The sequence below is a fragment of the Argopecten irradians genome, chromosome 7, assembly GCF_041381155.1.
Source record: "Argopecten irradians isolate NY chromosome 7, Ai_NY, whole genome shotgun sequence".
NCBI classification, from domain to species: Eukaryota; Metazoa; Mollusca; class Bivalvia; order Pectinida; family Pectinidae; genus Argopecten; species Argopecten irradians.
In genome coordinates, this window is record NC_091140.1 from 9,815,378 (window position 1) to 9,834,612 (window position 19,235).

The following is a 19,235-nucleotide window of genomic DNA, read 5'->3' on the forward strand; positions in this document are numbered from 1 at the left end:
GTTGTAAAAACTTCCTATCACATTAATTTGGCTGAACACCAAAATATGTTTCAGTCCATAAATCTGCAATACAAAAATCTTAATTTTTTGAATATGCTTTATTCGTTTGTCATAAAATTTTGCCAGTAAATAAATCAGAACTGTGATGATTTCAGCTATAAAATTGAACTTGAACTTTTATTTTATTCCTGAATCTCATTGAAAATTATATAACCCCCATCCAGTTCCATTATGGAAAAATGAAAAACTGACCTATGCAAATATTTGATCAAAAAGAAACTTCAATCTCACTTTATAAAGAGCGCTCCATTATGGTGGTAATATCTGCCAAAAGATTTTGCAATCTGATTAGTCACAAAATAGATATTCACATTTTTGACATTTCAACTTAAGGACTTAGCCAATTAGAGAAGTTTAGTCAAATTGGCACTAAATGAGGATTTGATCGACCTCACGTCTTTTATATTTGGGGATATCTTGATATAGTAGTCTCTTTTAGTTGAGTATAGCCTCCATAGAATCTGGATTAATAACTATCTAAACACTTGAGACGGTACTTACTGAATAATTCTTGGATAAAAAAGACATATTATTCAATTTGGACTTCAAGATGTCCTTGGAAAAGGCCAAAAGACCAACTTTGAGCAACCATATTATCTCAAGTAGTGAAAGTAAAATGTTTTACTTTTAAAGCCTTTAATCAACAAGTTTTATTTAAAAAGATTCAACAGTCCAACAAAAGCATATTTGGCTGTTGCAAGGATATAATTATGCAATTTTCATGCTGTCATTCTTTTTCCCTGTGTTGATTTCAACTTATGTTTTTGGCAATCTGTGCTGTCCTCATAACGTTCTTGTCATACATTAATTTTCTAGTATCTCATGATAACCATGTAAGTTTATATTTGGCTTCAAATTTGGCAAATTATGCAAATATCTCTATTTTTCTAATTTTTTGGGGGTCAAGAAAAACACTTTCCCAAATTTTTATTGGTGGCGACTTTTTTTCTTGCATAAAACAAAGTCAGATCTGTATGAAAAACAAAAAAATTCTGTTGCAATTATTTTGGGGTAACACCCTATCTTTACTGGACTAATAACAGAAAATTACCTGTGTGGTATTTTACCCAGAAAAAGATGGCACCATTATGACATTGTATTATTGCGGGTCCAGTTGTCAAACTAGATCTTATACAGTCATATATATAAATATACATATCTGTATTAGGATGTATAAACATATTACTTAGAATCATTATGTACTAATCCAGAGATAAGTGTACTAATTAATTCACGTGTGAATGCATTAACACAAACAAGCATGCCTCACTCTTAACACTTTAATTCACAGGTGCTTGATCATTAACATTTGAATTCACTTGTGCTGCATTAATATTTTAATAAGACTCACTTGTTACATATTTTAGTTTGTATTTGCTGATGATAATTGCATGTTCCCCAGTCTAGTATTACCATTGACCCTATAATTAGCCTGTTTCCTGGACGATTGTCTCAATCATACGGTATCATATGCATGCTATTTCCTGTAGACGAAACGGAACTGAGACAGACCGAGTATGGTCGCAGGTTTGGTAGGTATCATACCTGTAGATAGAGCGTATTCTGGCTATACTTCTGCTTCACCACTTTCTGATTGGGCTGATCAGTACTTATTAGAAGACACATTATAACCGTTAAAGCTTAAGTGTTTTCTTGGCTAGATAGGTGTAGGACAGCACCAAAGTCTGATTAAAATTTAGCTGAAAGAGTTTGTTTAGCTCTTTATGCTGGGGATAATTACATAAAGGCCTACTTACTGTTTGGTTAATTTGTATTGAAACAGTTTCTCAGACAATCTACTGGGTTAAAAAAAAGTTCATTGATATAATCTTTTTAACAACAGTTTCACCTTAAAACCTTTCAGTTAAGGTACATGTAGTTGTTCCACATTAGTTTAGACTTACAAATTGGTTGATTTGGGAATGTTTCCATGGTATATTTTTAGATACATTGTAGTTTACTTTTATTTTATATATAACATATTATCTATTTTTTTACTTTGTTCTCTGAATGTTATTTAAATGGTAGATAAAACATTCCAGGAACACTGTTCTCAAAAGAATAAAAACGTTTTATGTTCACACACATTGTCATCTGGAAAATGATAAAGAATTGTCAGAATTCTTTTTTAATAGAATCAATGATTGTCAATAATGCCTCTGATTTATTTTTACATTAATATCATACCACACTATGATACATGTATATGTAATGTCATTCTGTTTTATCTTTTCCATTGTCATTTTCTCCCTGCATGAAATGTTTAAAGTACTACGCATGCTGTAGTATATAATGATGAAAATGATCTTTGATTTGTCTCTGAATTTTTTTCAGTCACTCGTAGAGCATGTCATGTTGATTGGCTATCTACGTCACTTTTACTGCTCAACATCTTAGCATTCAAACAATACACATAATACATCCTCAAGCTCAAATAGCTGCTTTTTGGCAAATAATAGGCAGACCAGCATTAACAATTAATGAATCAAATATTATTTAGACATAGATGCTTATAATAGACTATTATCTTCATTTTTAGCTCACCTGGCCCGAAGGGGCGGCGTCCGTCATCTGTCCGTCCATCGTCCGTCCGTCAACATTTCCTTTAAATCGCTACTTGTCATAAAGTACTTCATGGATTTTAATAAAATTTGGCCAGAAACTTCCTTAGGGGAAGGGGATCAAATTTTGCATAAATGGTGACCCTGACCCCCCTGGGGCAGGAGGGGCGGGGCTCAATAGGGGTAATAGAGGTAAATCCTATAAATCGCTACTTGTCCTAGAGTTCTGCATGGATTGCAACCAAATTTGGCCAGAAACTTCCTCAGGGGAAGGGGATCAGATTTTGCATAAATGGTGACCCTGACCCCCCTGGGGCAGGAGGGGTGGGCCCAATAGGGGTAATAGAGGTAAATCCTATAAATCGCTATTGTCCTAGAGTTCTGCATGGATTGCAACCAAATTTGGCCAGAAACTTCCTTAGGGGAAGGGTCAGATTTTGCATAAATGGTGACCCTGACCCCCCGGGGCAGGAGGGGCAGGGCCCAATAGGGGTAATAGAGGTAAATCCTATAAATCGCTACTTGTCCTAGAGTTCTGCATGGATTGCAACCAAATTTGGCCAGAAACTTCCTTAGGGAAATCCTAGGGAAGGGGATCAGATTTTTGTATAAATGGTGACCCTGACCCCCCTGGGGTAGGAGGGGCGGGGCCCAATAGGGGTAATAGAGGTAAATCCTATAAATCGCTACTTGTCCTAGAGTTCTGCATGGATTGCAACCAAATTTGGCCAGAAACATCCTTTGGGGAAGGGGAACAGAACTTGTATAAATTTTGACTCTGACCCCCGGGGGCAGGAGCGGCGAGGCCCAATAGGGGAAATAGAAGTAAATCCTATAAATCGCTACTTGTCCTAGAGCTCTGGATGGATTGTAACCAAATTTGACCTGAAACATCCTTGGGGGAAGGGGAACAGAACTTGTATAAATTTTGGCTCTGACCCCCCGGGGGTAGGAGGGGCGGGCCCAATAGGGGAAATAGAGGTAAATCCTATAAATCGCTACCTGCATGCATGTCCTAGAGTTCTGCATTGATTGTAACCAAATTTGGCCACAAACATCCTTTGGGGAAGGGAAACAAAACTTGTATAAATTTTGGCTCTGACTCCCCTGGGGGCAGGAGGGGCGGGGTCCAATAGGGGAAATAGAGGTAAATCCTAAAAATAGCTACTTGTCCTAGAGTTCTGCATGGATTGTAACCAAATTTGGCCAGTAACATCCTTGGGGTTAACTGAATTCGTATAAATTTTGGCTTTGACCCCCTGGAGCAGAAAGAGTGGGCCCAATAGGGGAATTAGAGGTAAATATTCAAATTCCTTCAGAAAAGAAACAATGAACTTGTATTCAGAACATTACTTGGCATTACAAACCAGGTGAGTGATACAGGCCCTCTGGGCCTCTTGTGTTTCTTTTAAAATGCCAGTTTCATGCATGAGAATTTACTAGGATAGGACATTATTGAAATGAAACTGTTGCCTTGTTATCAAGAGTATTGTGTTTGGCGTGTGATGATGCATGTTACTACAACAATGATTAGCCTTGGTGTTGTATCTATTATTTATAGTCTAGTATTACACTCAGAAAGATGGTCTCGTTGATGAACTAGCAGCGTTACTGTCAGTGTGAAAGTCTATTGCAATAAATCTAATGTATGTAGAATTATTTTGATCCAGTTTTGGGATGATGCTCCTCTCCTCCCTACAAAGTTCGAAGGAGGGCATACTGGAATCAGCTTGTTTTTCCGTTCATGCATGCAGGTTTTTTATGCTGAAAGTTTATTTGGTAGTTATGGTAACCAGGTCACTATACACAGGAAAATTGCCAATAACTCATTAGTTTTGGGATCAATTATAGTAACATAATTATGAATGTCTATAATTCGCCACATCTGATGTTACCACGGAAATAATATAGAGGGACATTTAGATACCATGATCACTGATAAGAGCTAGTAGGGGTGGTGGAATCATTTAGTTGTTAGTATTGGCGTACTACTGTTATAAGAATGACTCTTCTTTTACTGTTATGTTCAGACATAAAGAATTTTACCCAGGTACTTACCTGCAGCCATATTTAATATATGATCTAGCCTTAATTATCATAAGTAGTATAAAGTGACATAAAGACAGATCTATTTATAGGTCCAAGTACTCCGACTAAACCATTCTACTCAGCCATTAGACAACCTTAACTGCTTTGCAATGCATTATTGAGCAAGAAAAAATGAATTGGCACTTCTGGAATTGATATTATGCATGTAGCCTTGAAACTTCAGCTTTGTGTAATAGTTAGGTAGAATTTTGGTAATACATTTGAATACATTATTTATAAGTTATATAACTACACTTCCGATACATGTAATTGATTAAGAGTTTGGAAGCACTCACCACAGATGAACGGTACATGATGTACCACACTAAAGGTATAGATAAGGGATAAACACTTAACAACAGGAATTAAACTCCAGTGTTGCCATGACAACAGGTTGTAACAAAACAAAACCCACACTCATTATACTGGGTTTATATACACTCAACAAATTAAGTTAAGGGTCAAGAGTTTTGAGTATAGGATTTTTTTTACCAAACACTTAGAACATGATTTTTATATTAATTTATTATCATTAACATTTCATTCATTCATTGGAAACGCTTTTTGGCGGGAAAACAAGACATTTTTCAAACTACAGGCATCCGACAAGGCATACCCCTATTTTCAAAGTGAAATCACATATGGTGATGAAAAGTCACTTTCATTCTGGGGAGTTCATTCGTTTATCAGTACTTTGTGTGACCTCCTCTGGCCTGAATAACGGCACGACAACGCCTGCTGAAGCTGCGGATGAGTCTACGGATGGTCAATTGTGCCAGGTTACGCCATTCCTCTAACAGTGCGATTTCCAGTTCAGGAATTGACGCCGGTTGAACGGCCCGCTTCTGAATCTGTCTCTGAAGGACATCCCAGATGTGTTCTATAGGATTTAAGTCGGGAGAAACCGCGGGCCAGTCCATGGGCTCGATAGTTTCCGCTTCAAGGTACTCATTTACGATCCTAGCACGATGAGGACGCGCATTATCATCCATGAGTACAAAATCGGGACCTAATGCACCCGCGAATGGTCGCACAATAGGGTCTAGGATTTCGTCCCTATAACGTTGTCCAGTCAGCGTTCCGTTCCGAATGATATACAGCTCCGTTTTTCCGTCGAGAGAGATGCCACCCCAAACCATTACTGAACCTCCACCAAAACGATTGTGCTGCCTCATACAGCAGTCGCGATATCGTTCGTTTTTCTCTCGCCACACTTGCCTCCTACCATCGTGAAAGTCCACACAAAATTTCGACTCGTCGGTGAACAGTATTGGTCGAATATGGCGCAGTTGCCAGTGAACATGATTTGTGCAAAAATCAAGTCTTGCTGCCCTGTGTCTCGCGGTCAAAATGGGCCTCACAGCTGGCCGACGAGCCCGCAGGTTAGCTTCGTGGAGACGATTTCTATAGGTTTGAGAGGAAATACGCAGTCCCTGGTGGTTGCGCAGGTCTGTATTCAGCTCAACACCAGACGAAAACCGATTACGTTTTGCTTGTAGGACAATAGTACGGTCCTCACGGGCTGTCGTACATCGTGGTCTTCCACTTCTGGGTCGCTGACGTACCGAACCAGTTGCCTGGAAGCATTGCCACAGTCTCCCGATGACACTTTGACTCACATTGAAATTTGAGCAACAATTCGTTGCATACCTATAGCAGTACCTGAATCTTGTTCACTCAAGTGACGTCTTTGAGGCATTTCGTGTTAATGTCACTTTGAATGACGTTTAGTGTTCAAAAAATGCAAAAACTGTGCAATTCCAATGATTTACCCACATGTCACAATCACTGTCCCATTCGGCTACCAAACTGTATATCGGGGTACCTGTACTCGGCCGAGTGTACTGCCTACGTGGCCTGACCTTCACCTTTTTACTCACGTGTAAATCATGGTCAAATGAACGCTTGAAAAAGTTATATCAAGTAGATATATTCCCGTTATATATTTTAGTATTTTTTATTACCCCAAAGTTGTGACCCTTAACTTATTTTGCTGAGTATATAATTGAAAATTAATTTGTATAAATAAGCTATATGCTAATGATATGAACATGGTCTGGCCTATGGTTTTAATGCCAGCCCCTGAAATCAAATGTATATGATTTTTTGCGATATAAAACTTAACTAAACCGGCAAGTAAAACTTACCATTTTCACACAAGAATCATGACGTCATGATGCAAAAACATAGTCAGATTTTGGATTTCATCCACAGATAATTCGCACTGGTGTATAAGTCGCTCTCCTGATTTTCAAGGAAAAAAGTCACAATTTATGCTCCGAAAAATATGTTACTGAACCATCATAACTATGTTACCCGGGCAACTGAGTTTCTTATTTTTGCTCCTTTAGCTTCACTGATGAACCCTAAAAAGACAAAACAGAAAGAGTAGTCCATACAATTTCATCAAATGTGTTGTTTGTCCTTTTGTCCTCCCTGTACAATTTGTTGATGAGTTATAAAGTAATCGATATGTTGGGAACATGTTGAGCACTTTTTTTTTGTTTTTTGAATCACATTTGCATGCAATGTCAGTGGTATTATTTTTGTTACAGATTTTTTTAACAACTTCTTTTCTTTTTTTTTTAAGTTTCATAAACTTTAGCAATTTAGCAATATGAAGCAAATGTTATCAATTTTGTATTTATAATGGAATGATACTCATTGCAATTTGAACATGTACAAGCAATATTAAGGGACAACCGAAAAAAATATGTGTAAAAAATACAATATATGGTGGACAAGTGAGCATTGATACATAATAAGAGTACCTAGCAGAAGTCTCTAGAAGTCAACTCAGTAACACACTTGTAACCTACGAATAAAAAATCAATTAATCCATTCCATACATATCATGTTTATGGTGAGTACAGAGGATTGTGCGCTTTAATTGCTTCTGCAGAATTAAAATATATGTATATGAGCTTTGCCAACTAACACATCTAATGACTTGATGAGTATTTCATTTTGAAACAGGTGAGTATAAATATCTAGAACTATATCTTACATCTATTACATTTATACTTTGTTTTGCAGGTCTGCCGTATTTGATGATGAAAGATGTGTACACAGATGCTTTCATCCTCCACGAGGAATCACAACGCAGCAAACAGCGGGAGGAGTTAAAAAAAGAGTTCTTTAAAGATGAGGATGCTGAGGAGGAGGAGGTAGAGTTGGACTCAGACCCTAGAAAGGATCTAGATGATACATGGACTAAGTACTACAAGTTTCAGCCATTGTGGAAGATACGCAACTATTTTGGAGAAAAAATAGCTCTGTATTTTGCCTGGTCTGGCCTTCTGATTTCCAGTCTGTGGATTCCTACTGTGTTTGGATTTGCTATTTTTCTGTTTGGTTTAATTTCAAGGTAATGTTGAAGCCTTTATAGTTTTAAATGGCTGCCTGATATTCTGTGATTTTGCCAATGTAATATTTTTGTCTGTGTCACTTGTGCAATACTGTTAACCTGTAGCACTTCAGAAGGACAATGATGTTATATCTCTTGATGCTTTTAATTTCTACACTCATTTGTAAAGTTCTTCATATCTGATGTCTTTTGAATAGGCATTATAGAATCTGCTATCATTATAGATAATAATTTTATAAGAATATCTCTTTTAAGAAAATTGCTTGTAAAGAATTCCTTAACTCCATAGGAAAGCATTACAAAAAAAAATAGAGTTATGGAAGACTTCTTTACATCTGACTCCCCCTAAACTTCTGTGATGCTTTTCTATTGGGAATTTTAAGTTACAGAATAACTTAAAGTTAGGCAATATTTATGAAACTTGGCCCTGGACATACAAAAAATACAGATTGTTGCTATCGGAAATGTTTTTATTGAGAAAGACAATAGGCTTTTTTGTTATTCTTTAGTACTATCTCAGGAACGACCACCATTGAGAGACCTGCTAATGCAACAGTTGTACAGTTGTAAGTAATCACATCATCACTGGAACTTTTGATTTTGCTGATATAAGAATATAATACAGTAGGTTAATTCTGAATTGTATACAAAACTCAATTTATGGTGTACTTTCTAATTAATATATAGCAATATGAATTAATACAACTTGCATGAATAAGTTTTAATTGTTGACTTCTACTAAACAGAAAAAAATCTATGAAGGTACATTACAATATACTCAATATCTACAGTATTTCTTCCTCCGACTCGGACACTGCACTTGGAAATGAAGATATTGTTCATGAACGTGTTCTTTTAGATGGCATTAGTCTGATATCATTTCCCGAGAAAACATTGGTGTATGATTCCATGTTCAATATTTACGTACAGGATAAAGATTGAGATGGAAGAATTACTTGAGGTTGTCAAGCTTGCCTTTGACAATGATGTGACACCTTTCTTTGCCTGTGTGGTTTGTCTATGGGGTAAGTATTCTGTCATCAGTATCATTTTAATTTTTTCTGTAACTCTGACTTAAGTCACATTCCTTTGAAAGTTTGAATTCTAGCAAGTTAATTCATTTGTCCTGAGATTATTCTTATAACACCAGGAAACAGTAGCTGAATTTTTTGTCATTATTCAGTTGAAATTGATTTAGAATAAATTTTGTGTATTTATTGAAGAAAAGTATTAATACAATTTTCCCCAAGAGTTATGCCCCCTTAATAAAATAATTTTATCCTTTTTTTCATTTTTCAATGAAATCTGGGACAAAATTCATGTATGCCCTTAGCTTGATCTCCAACCCAATACAGACAGAGTTGGAGAGAATATTAATTGTAAACGGTGTTTAATTAGAGTTATTCCCCCTATACAGGTACAGTGTTCCTAGAGATGTGGAAGAGGAAAAGTGCCACACTGGCCTACGAGTGGGATGTCGACAATTACGACAGTAACGAGCCAGATCGACCACAATTTTTTGGGACGAAAGTTAAAAAAGATCCAGTAACATCGGAGGAGAATTGGTTTTATCCTGTAAAGAAACAGGTCGCTAAATATTTCTTCTCCGCTTCAACCCTACTGTTTATGGTGAGTGGAAGTTTGTTCGTTTGTTGATTCTGTGTTATTTGGTTAATTTGGTATACATGTTTGAGGGTCCATCTAGGTAATATGATTTTACACATATCAAAACCAGGTTATGGTGACCTATATTTTGACATTTGAACTCATTAATATTATGTCTATGCTTTCTTTCTATTACATTTCATCATATTATATATGGGTCAATTTAGATGAAATACTTTTAAAGCTTATTTCTTACCCATTTGTAGACCTCAGATTCATCAAATTGACTTGTTATTATTCTTCCTGATATTCAAGGTGAGTCTAGTGCTGGCCAGTTTGGTAGGTGTGATTGTATACAGAGTTATCATCGCTGTGGACTTGTGTCCGGGTATGAGTGCCCTGGAATGTCTCATCACCACCAACATAGTGTCAGCCATCCTGAACGCAGCCTCCATTATACTGCTAGGCAAGGTACGTCAGGTCTCATCAGATTATCAATAAATCTATATCCTCAACACAGCCTCCATTATACTGCTAGGCAAGGTACGTCAGGTCTCACCAGATTATCAATAAATCTATATCCTCAACACAGCCTCCATTATACTGCTAGGCAAGGTACGTCAGGTCTCATCAGATTATCAATAAATCTATATCCTCAACACAGCCTCCATTATACTGCTAGGCAAGGTACGTCAGGTCTCATCAGATTATCAATAAATCTATATCCTCAACACAGCCTCCATTATACTGCTAGGCAAGGTACGTCATGTCTCATCAGATTATCAATAAATCTATATCCTAAACACAGCTCCATTTACTGCTAGGCAAGGTACGTCAGGTCTCATCAGATTATCAATAAATCTATATCCTCAACACAGCCTCCATTATACTGCTAGGCAAGGTACGTCAGGTCTCATCAGATTATCAATAAATCTATATCCTCAACACAGCCTCCATTATACTGCTAGGCAAGGTACGTCATGTCTCATCAGATTATCAATAAATCTATATCCTAAACACAGCCTCCATTTTACTGCTAGGCAAGGTACGTCAGGTCTCATCAGATTATCAATAAATCTATATCCTCAACACAGCCTCCATTATACTGCTAGGCAAGGTACGTCAGGAGTCATCTCTACAGCTACCAGCTTTTTAACAGAACTGTATCAATAAGTCTTTTAGTCAGATTTGATCAAGGAAAATCTGCTTTGCATGGTTGTTCAATAGCTGATTTGATTAACTTCTAAATTAGCAAAGTTTCTGGTTTTTTGTGATTATATCGTCTCTAATTTTGTCAAAATTATTTGACAAGAAATTATCTTATATTGATTTGAAAATTGTTGTTAAACTATATTTAGTATTGGACCATCATTTGAACAACTTGGCCCTGGTCTTTAGTTTTACTCATAATGTTGCTTCATTATACAGTATCTGAGCTTTTGAAAAATAGATATACATGTATTCAGATATACATTTGGACTGTATTTTCACCTTTCTATTTTTTCAGGTGTATGATAAAGTGGCTCTCAAGTTAACAGACTGGGGTAAGTTATGATGCTCTGTACTTTCTCTGGGGGGGCTAATTGATATGTATATCACCATGATGATAAACATGCAATGGTTCTTTACCATGTTTTTGCCTAGAATTTACTTCAGCCTGATACTTCATTTAGAGTCTCATATCTTTAACAATGCAAATGCTTAGAATCCTGTGTGATTGGATTTTTTCAGAAAACTACAGAACACAGAGTGCCTACGACGATGCTCTCATCATTAAGTTATTTGCCTTCCAATTTGCCAACAATTATGCTTCTTGTGTGTACATTGCTTTTTTTCGAGGGGTAAGTTTTATTTTAGTTACCTAATTCATTAGACTAATTATTGCCGAATGTTTTTGTTTTATATATCGTTTTTCGTGTTAAGTTAAGGAAATTTTACAGAAAGATATCACTGTCAGAACGAATAATTTTGTTTCAGAACTTTGACCTGTTTGGTGTGTTTGGACTCGGAGAGGAATATCGTGACGACTGTTCCGGAACCTGTATGTCTCAACTTTCCTTTCAAGTCCTTACGCTGATGTTGGTGAAACCTTTCCCAAAAATGTTCAAAGACATTGTCCTACCGTAAGTCACAACTTTATTTTAGGATCATGAATCATGACAATAAAACGAATCAGTTTTGACATCATTTATTTCTGAATGGTATTATTTCTTACTCATTGTCAAATTGATATCTCTCTGCTGAAGCTGAAAGCAATGTATAAAAGATATAATCTGAAACAAAATCTGTATTTATATGGACATATACCATGGACAGCGAAAAAAGTATTTTTAAAAGACTTAAATTGATGCATATAAATAATAATTATTGAATAAGATTAGATTCTGGTATAAGAAATAATAAGGTTAAATACTGGTATAAAAATTAATTAGGTTAAATACTGGTATAAAAAATCAATTAGGATAAATACTGGTATAAAAATTAATTAGGATAAATATTGCTATAAAAATCAATTAGGTTAAATACTGGTATAAAAATCAATTAGGATAAATACTGGTATAAAAATTAATTTGGTTAAATACTGGTATAAAAAAATAATTAGGATAAATACTGGTATAAAAATTAATTAGGATAAATACTGGTATAAAAATTAATTAGGTTAAATAATGGTTCAAAAAAATAATAAGGTTAAATATTGGTATAAAAATTAATTAGGTTAAATACTGGTATAAAAATTAATTAGGTTAAATAATGGTTCAAAAAAATAATAAGGTTAAATACTGGTATAAAAATTAATTAGGTTAAATACTGGTATAAAAATTAATTAGGTTAAATAATGGTTCAAAAAAATAATAAGGTTAAATACTGGTATAAAAATTAATTAGGTTAAATACTGGTATAAAAATTAATTAGGTTAAATAATGGTTCAAAAAAATAATAAGCTTAAATACTGGTATAAAAATTAATTAGGTTAAATACTGGTTCAAAAAATAATAAGGTTAAATACTGGTATAAAAATTAATTAGGTTAAATAATGGCTCAAAAAAATAATAAGGTTAAATACTGGTATAAAAATTAATTAGGTTAAATACTGGTTCAAAAAAATAATAAGGTTAAATACTGGTATAAAAATTAATTAGGTTAAATACTGGTATAAAAATTAATTAGGTTAGATAATGGTATAAAAATTAATTAGGTTAAATACTGGTATAAAAATTAATTAGGTTAAATACTGTTATAAAAATTAATTAGGTTAAATACTGGTATAAAAATTAATCAGGTTAAATAAATACTGGTATAAAAATTAATTAGGTTAAATAATGGTTCAAAAAATTAATTAGGATAAATACTGATATAAAAATTAATTAGGTAAAATATTGGTAAAAAAATTAATCAGGTTAAATACTGGTATAAAAATTAATTAGGTTAAATACATACTGGTATCAAAATTAATTATTCTGAAATCAGTGATCTTAGTATTTATGACCTCATTTTTAGCTCACCTGGCCCATAGAGTTCTGCATGGAATGTAACCAAATTTGCCCAGAAACATCCTTGGGGGAACAGAAACAGAGTTTGTATAAAGTTTGGCTCTGACCCCCCTGGGGGCAGGAGGGGCAGGGCCCAATAGGGGAAATAGAGGTAAATCCTTTAAATCGCTTCTAGTCATAGAGTTCTGCATGGAATGTAACCAAATTTGGCCAGAAACATTCTTGGGGGAAGGGGAACAGAGTTTGTATAAATTTTGGCTCTGACTCCCCCGGGGCAGGAGGGGTGGGGCCCAATAGGGGAAATAGAGGAAATCCTTTAAATCGCTTCTAGTCATAGAGTTCTGCATGGAATGTAACCAAATTTGGCCAGAAACATTCTTGGGGGAAGGGGAACAGTTTGTATGAATTTTTGGCTCTGACCCTCTGGAGTAGAAAGAATTGGTCCCAATAGGGAAATTACAGGTAAATCTTAAATGCCTTCAGAAAAGAAACAATGATCCTGTAATTAGAACATTACTTGGCATTACAATAACCAGGTGAGTGATACAGGCCCTCTGGACCTCTTTGTTTATCAAAAATGGCTGTGTGAGGAAAAAGTTCCATGTTCAAATTGTTTTTGTTTTAGGTTACTGAAAAAATTATGGAGGAAGCGGCCATCTTGGTTCTGTAGATGTGCCTGCTGTCCTTGTTTGAATAATAAAGTGGGAGAAAAGTCTCCTGAAAATATGCTTGAAGCAGATCGTCAAATCACCAACTCCTATATAGAAATGGAATACCTAAAGCCGAGCCTCGATGATTTTACACTTGGGGAATACACAGAAAAGATTATACAATATGGCTTCCTAATGGTAAGTGTACCGGTATATGATATTTTTTCTTTTGCCAGGAAGTGAACAAACTTTATTATCTCAAAAGTCTAAAACTATGGTATAAGTTCAGTTTAATTAAATATATAGCATCAAGTTTGATTGGGACTAGCAAAATACTTAAAAGAATAGACTCTTTGAGTGATGAAATTTTGAACTACCAGTAAGAAGTTTGACCTGGGGCCAAGATCATGAAGCAGTCTTAGACTAAGTTTAGACTTAGCCAATCAAATATGACGTAACGTTTTGTAACATCATTATTGACTGGCTAAGTTAAGATTTAAAACAGCTTTGGACTTCAAAACAGTTTTCTGATCTTGATGTGTGTACTTTGAAGAAATACTTTTAGTTACAGGTACTTATTATTTTGCATTATTTTTTTATTTCAGTTATTTGCAGCCTCTTTTCCTTTGGCTCCCCTCCTGGCGTTGGTGACCTTACTGGTGGACATCAGAGTCGATGCTAAAAGATTGCTGTGGTTGAACCGCCGACCTATAGCCTTCATCCGAAAGGATATTGGTAAGGAAATACACCAAAGTTTAAATATGGAATTATTGGTTAGCCTTATACGTACGAAAGGGCATTGGTAAGGAATAACTTATGTATGGATTTATTGTTTATCGGCCATTACATCTATATCTTTAGTGCTTTACCAATGAAATCATTAATGGTCTATCATTTAAGTTTTTAATGTTTTTTTATGCCCATTATATTTGTGTGTAATGGTTCTGTTACAGGCCGCTGGTACAGTATCCTAGACTTTGTAAATAGCTGTGGTGTCATCTCTAATGGTTTCCTCATTGCCTTTACCTCAAACTGGGGACAACAGTTTGAATTCTCCACCAAACTCTGGATTGTCATCATATTTGAGGTAAATCAAAACTTTCTCACTGGCCATGTTCATTTCATTAATTTATAGGGAAAGTGTCTTATAGATTACTGTCTTATAGAAAATAATATTGCCTTCATAACCAGAATTACTATATAAAGAATATAATTGGATGATTAAAGGCCCACTTCTTTTCTGCAGCAAAATAAAAAGGTTTCTTAAAAACATTAATAACATCAGAAAATATATACCGATAGCATAAGATAAGGTAGCAACATCAGACATACACAAGATTTCCTGTGTAATATATGATAACAGGTGAGAGTCATTCTCTGCTTTGCCTTCTGGCGCAGTGATAGTCAACTACCACACAGTATTTAGGATGATAGCGGGAAACATAATTCGACCAGCATTAACAATTTAACATTTTCTTTATTTTTAATCAAATTTGTTCAGAAGGTGATAATAAATGTAGTATTAACGGTAAGTTAATAACAGTTAAAATTTTTGATCTCATTTTACATTCCCATTAAAAAAGTAAAAGCCTTTTCGGAAAAGTAGTGGGCCTCTAAGAATTCTTTGTTAGAATTTTAATATTTATTTCCTTTTAAATATAGCAAAAGAATTATGTTGGTATTTTTCTGTTGAAACAGCATATGGTGTTTGGACTGAAGTTCATGCTGGAATATCTTATAGCAGACGTCCCTAGACCAATCCGCCTCGCCATGCGCAGGGTATGTCATAAATAATGTTTATATTGATCAGGAAATGTTATTTTCTTGTATGTTAGACTATCAAACCGTTCGTGCTTGATTATTAAACTCAAGCATTGTGTTATCAAATAAATATAATAGAGAAATAAGATATGGGGGCTTGTGGAGACACCCTGGTGGTGGTATGTGTGTCAGAAATGACCAGGTTAAGGTTTTGGTGCTGAAATACTTTTATCTACAATAATTGACATTTATTTCTACAATAATTTTGGATTATGATTGTTGTAATGGGTGTGGACAATCACTTGAGGAGAAAAATTCCGGATTTTAAGAATTTCAAGAGGCCATTAAGATGGGCCAAAATTACCAAGTCAAAGTTTTGGTGCAAGTCCAAATGTGCTTTGCTGTTGTCAAACAGCTGTTACCTACAAATGTGTATTCATTATTACTATGTTATATACAAATCTATACAAATGTGTTTTCATTATTACTAAGTTATATACAAATCTATACAAATGTGTATTCATTATTACTAAGTTATATACAAATCTATACCAATGTGTATTCATTATTGCTATGTTATATACAAATCTATACAATTGTGTATTCATTATTACTATGTTATATACAGATCTATACAAGTGTGTATTCATTATTACTAAGTTGTATACAAATCTATACAAATGTGTATTCATTATTACTAAGTTATATACAAATCTATACCAATGTGTATTCATTATTGCTTTGTTTATATACAAATCTATACAAATGTGTTTTCATTATTACTATGTTATATACAAATCTATATAAATGTGTATTCATTATTACTATGTTATATACAAATCTATATAAATGTGTATTCATTATTACTAAGTTATATACAAATCTATACAGATGTGTATTCATTATTACTATGTTATATACAAATCTATACAAATGTGTATTCATTATTACTATGTTATATACAAATCTATATAAATGTGTATTCATTATTACTATGTTTATATACAAATCTATATAATGTGTTTTCATTATTACTATGTTATATACAAATCTATATAAATGTGTTTTCATTATTACTATGTTATATACAAATCTATATAAATGTGTATTCATTATTACTAAGTTATATACAAATCTATACAGATGTGTATTCATTATTACTATGTTATATACAAATCTATACAAATGTGTATTCATTATTACTATGTTATATACAAATATATACAGATGTGTATTCATTATTACTATGTTATATACAAATCTATACAAATGTGTATTCATTATTACTAAGTTATATACAAATCTATACCAATGTGTATTCATTATTACTATGTTATATACAAATCTATACAAATGTGTATTCATTATTACTAAGTTATATACAAATCTATACAAATGTGTATTCATTATTACTATGTTATATACAAATATATACCAATGTGTATTCATTATTACTTTGTTATATACAAATCTATGATGAGTAGAGTACAATATTTTCAAATGTCACATGGAAAAGAGAGGATGACAAACCATTTGGATAGTGGATGTGTTGTTCTTTAGAAAAACAATTATGTTTTTATCCCTGTTTTAGTATATAACATCTATTTTCCCATCATAGCTAAAAATCACGAGTAGCTGAGCTAGGTTACATGTACGGAGAGAATTTACTCTTATTATAGGTAAAAATTTAAAGAAAAAAATCTGAATCATAATGATAAATTAACAAATTCAATAGAAGTGAGGCTTGACTAATTGATATGAAGTATCAAATCTAGATGTTTGTTCTTTATACATTTTTTTTTTGCCCTGCTATTCAGGAAAAATTCCAAGTTGCCAGAATTTTGAACAGTGTAGCGGGAGATCCGCCGACAGATTACTCAACTCTCATCCTAAAGGAGAAAAAGCGAAGGTAAGAGTGTTTATATAACGCTCGTCTAGCGATATGCTTGTGTGGCATTTAAATGAGTGAGAGCCCCATGTTAGTGTGTTACTGGTTGATTGACTTCTTATTAACTTGCATCCCTTCACAACGTATCACAAGTATAGTCACTGTAATCGTCTCACTTTCTCCTCATCATCATGTATAGACCAAAAAAGGGGAACTCATTATGTTTTTGTTTAGTATTATATATGTGGAAAAATCCTTAGTTAAAGTTTACATGAAACATTGTTGAAAGGGATTTAAGAGATAATGGGCTATAGATTGATGCAGGAGAGGTCATTTTTATTTGAATCTATTTTGAGAAACCATCCATTGTCCAAAAATATCCAATATATACCTTAATCAGATATCTAAATAAAATGTATAAAATAAGATACTATCATAGCAAGAGGTTATTTTTGATAATCTTTGGGTTGTTTTGATATTACTATTATTGTTATAATTGTGTTTAAATTTTAGATCACACAGGATTACTTTGTATTATGTAGAGATATGTACATGGTACAGATATAATTTGGGAGAACAATTATCATTTATGTATTAAAGTTAAACAGCCAATCATATTCATGAAAAAATTCCATATTATCATTTTCTTTATAGAAAACATTGACCCAATAGTTCGCTTCTTTGGTAAAGTTTACTAAAATATTGCTAAATGTCTGTATAATCCCACCATATGTGGCTTATTACTGTATCCACATAAGTTTGTCCACTGCCTACAAAGATCATCACTGTTTGTTGGGGGAGGGGCCACCCTTTCCTCAGATCATTGTATCACTGACATGTATGGCTATTATGTTATTTATTTCACTCTCCTGCTCACTTGATCTGCTGTGACTACCCTCTCCCATATATTGTGTAGTTTGTAGATTTATCCTTGATATGACAATGGAACTTTGTGATGAATACGGTGATGCAGATAAGAATGAAATTTTCTAATTATTACATTGGAATAATTCTTTTTGATTTTATTTTTAAATAGATAAAATTGCAGATTGTTTCTTTAGCTTGCACATTGTAATCAATAATCATCATTTCTCATAAGTACATCTATCAAAGTCTCATATTATTTGTGTAACATTTCATAATCTTATAAGGAGTTGAGGAAGGGGCTATAGGAAAAAAATCATGCAAATTAAAACATATTCTATAATAATTTAATGCCCAGTTAATGTGAATATTTCTTTACCTAATTCACAAAATTCCATTGTTGTGTAACTTACTTTTTTCAGTTTATTCATAGCACTTGCATCCTGTTTTTAGAAAAACACGATCATCAAATTATGAATTATTTGACGAGAATGGACAACAAGTTGTCAAAGAGGAAAATAACACACATAAAAACAAACAATCACAAAAAGAGGAGGGGAAATCTACAAAGACGAAACCCCCGACGGGGAAAGAGTCCAAGGAAGGCAACTCTGTCAAACCGTTTGTTGAGGAGGGATCTGAGAGTGATAAACAAGCTCCCCCTGTTAGCCCAGGAGACAGAGGCAGCGTGTAGGTATCTCACCCGTAACCCTTCATTGACGTTGTAGTATATAACCCTATGTTTCTACTAGTAGGTAGTAGTTATATCTGTCTGTTCGTCAGTCTACAGATGATTACTGTACCAATAAGATTGTAACCCTGGTCAATAGTAGCCGCAATATATCTTGGAAAAGGACTTCTCTTTAGCTTGATCGGTTGATCAGCGTCAGATTATTAATC

At 34.0% G+C, this 19,235-nt stretch overlaps 1 protein-coding gene across 7 annotated transcripts in view; it reads left to right on the plus strand.

Moving 5' to 3' along the window:
• Nucleotides 1-19,235, plus strand: part of LOC138327502 (anoctamin-7-like) — a 49,170-nt gene that overhangs the window by 20,794 nt on the left and 9,141 nt on the right. For 4 of the 7 annotated variants that reach the window (XM_069273635.1, XM_069273639.1, XM_069273636.1 and 1 more), the window contains exons 7-21: nucleotides 1,551-1,592; nucleotides 7,746-8,076; nucleotides 8,586-8,642; nucleotides 9,007-9,101; nucleotides 9,494-9,705; nucleotides 9,997-10,152; nucleotides 11,189-11,225; nucleotides 11,413-11,522; nucleotides 11,659-11,804; nucleotides 13,798-14,020; nucleotides 14,428-14,557; nucleotides 14,776-14,909; nucleotides 15,521-15,601; nucleotides 17,401-17,492; nucleotides 18,789-19,025. In XM_069273635.1, the coding sequence (XP_069129736.1) occupies nucleotides 1,551-1,592; nucleotides 7,746-8,076; nucleotides 8,586-8,642; nucleotides 9,007-9,101; nucleotides 9,494-9,705; nucleotides 9,997-10,152; nucleotides 11,189-11,225; nucleotides 11,413-11,522; nucleotides 11,659-11,804; nucleotides 13,798-14,020; nucleotides 14,428-14,557; nucleotides 14,776-14,909; nucleotides 15,521-15,601; nucleotides 17,401-17,492; nucleotides 18,789-19,025 (2,083 nt within the window). Of the gene's footprint in view, nucleotides 1-1,550; nucleotides 1,593-7,745; nucleotides 8,077-8,585; nucleotides 8,643-9,006; nucleotides 9,102-9,493; nucleotides 9,706-9,996; nucleotides 10,153-11,188; nucleotides 11,226-11,412; nucleotides 11,523-11,658; nucleotides 11,805-13,797; nucleotides 14,021-14,427; nucleotides 14,558-14,775; nucleotides 14,910-15,520; nucleotides 15,602-17,400; nucleotides 17,493-18,757; nucleotides 19,026-19,235 lie in introns of those variants that run through there. The other 3 variants (XM_069273642.1, XM_069273641.1, XM_069273638.1) reach the window with 3 other exon arrangements.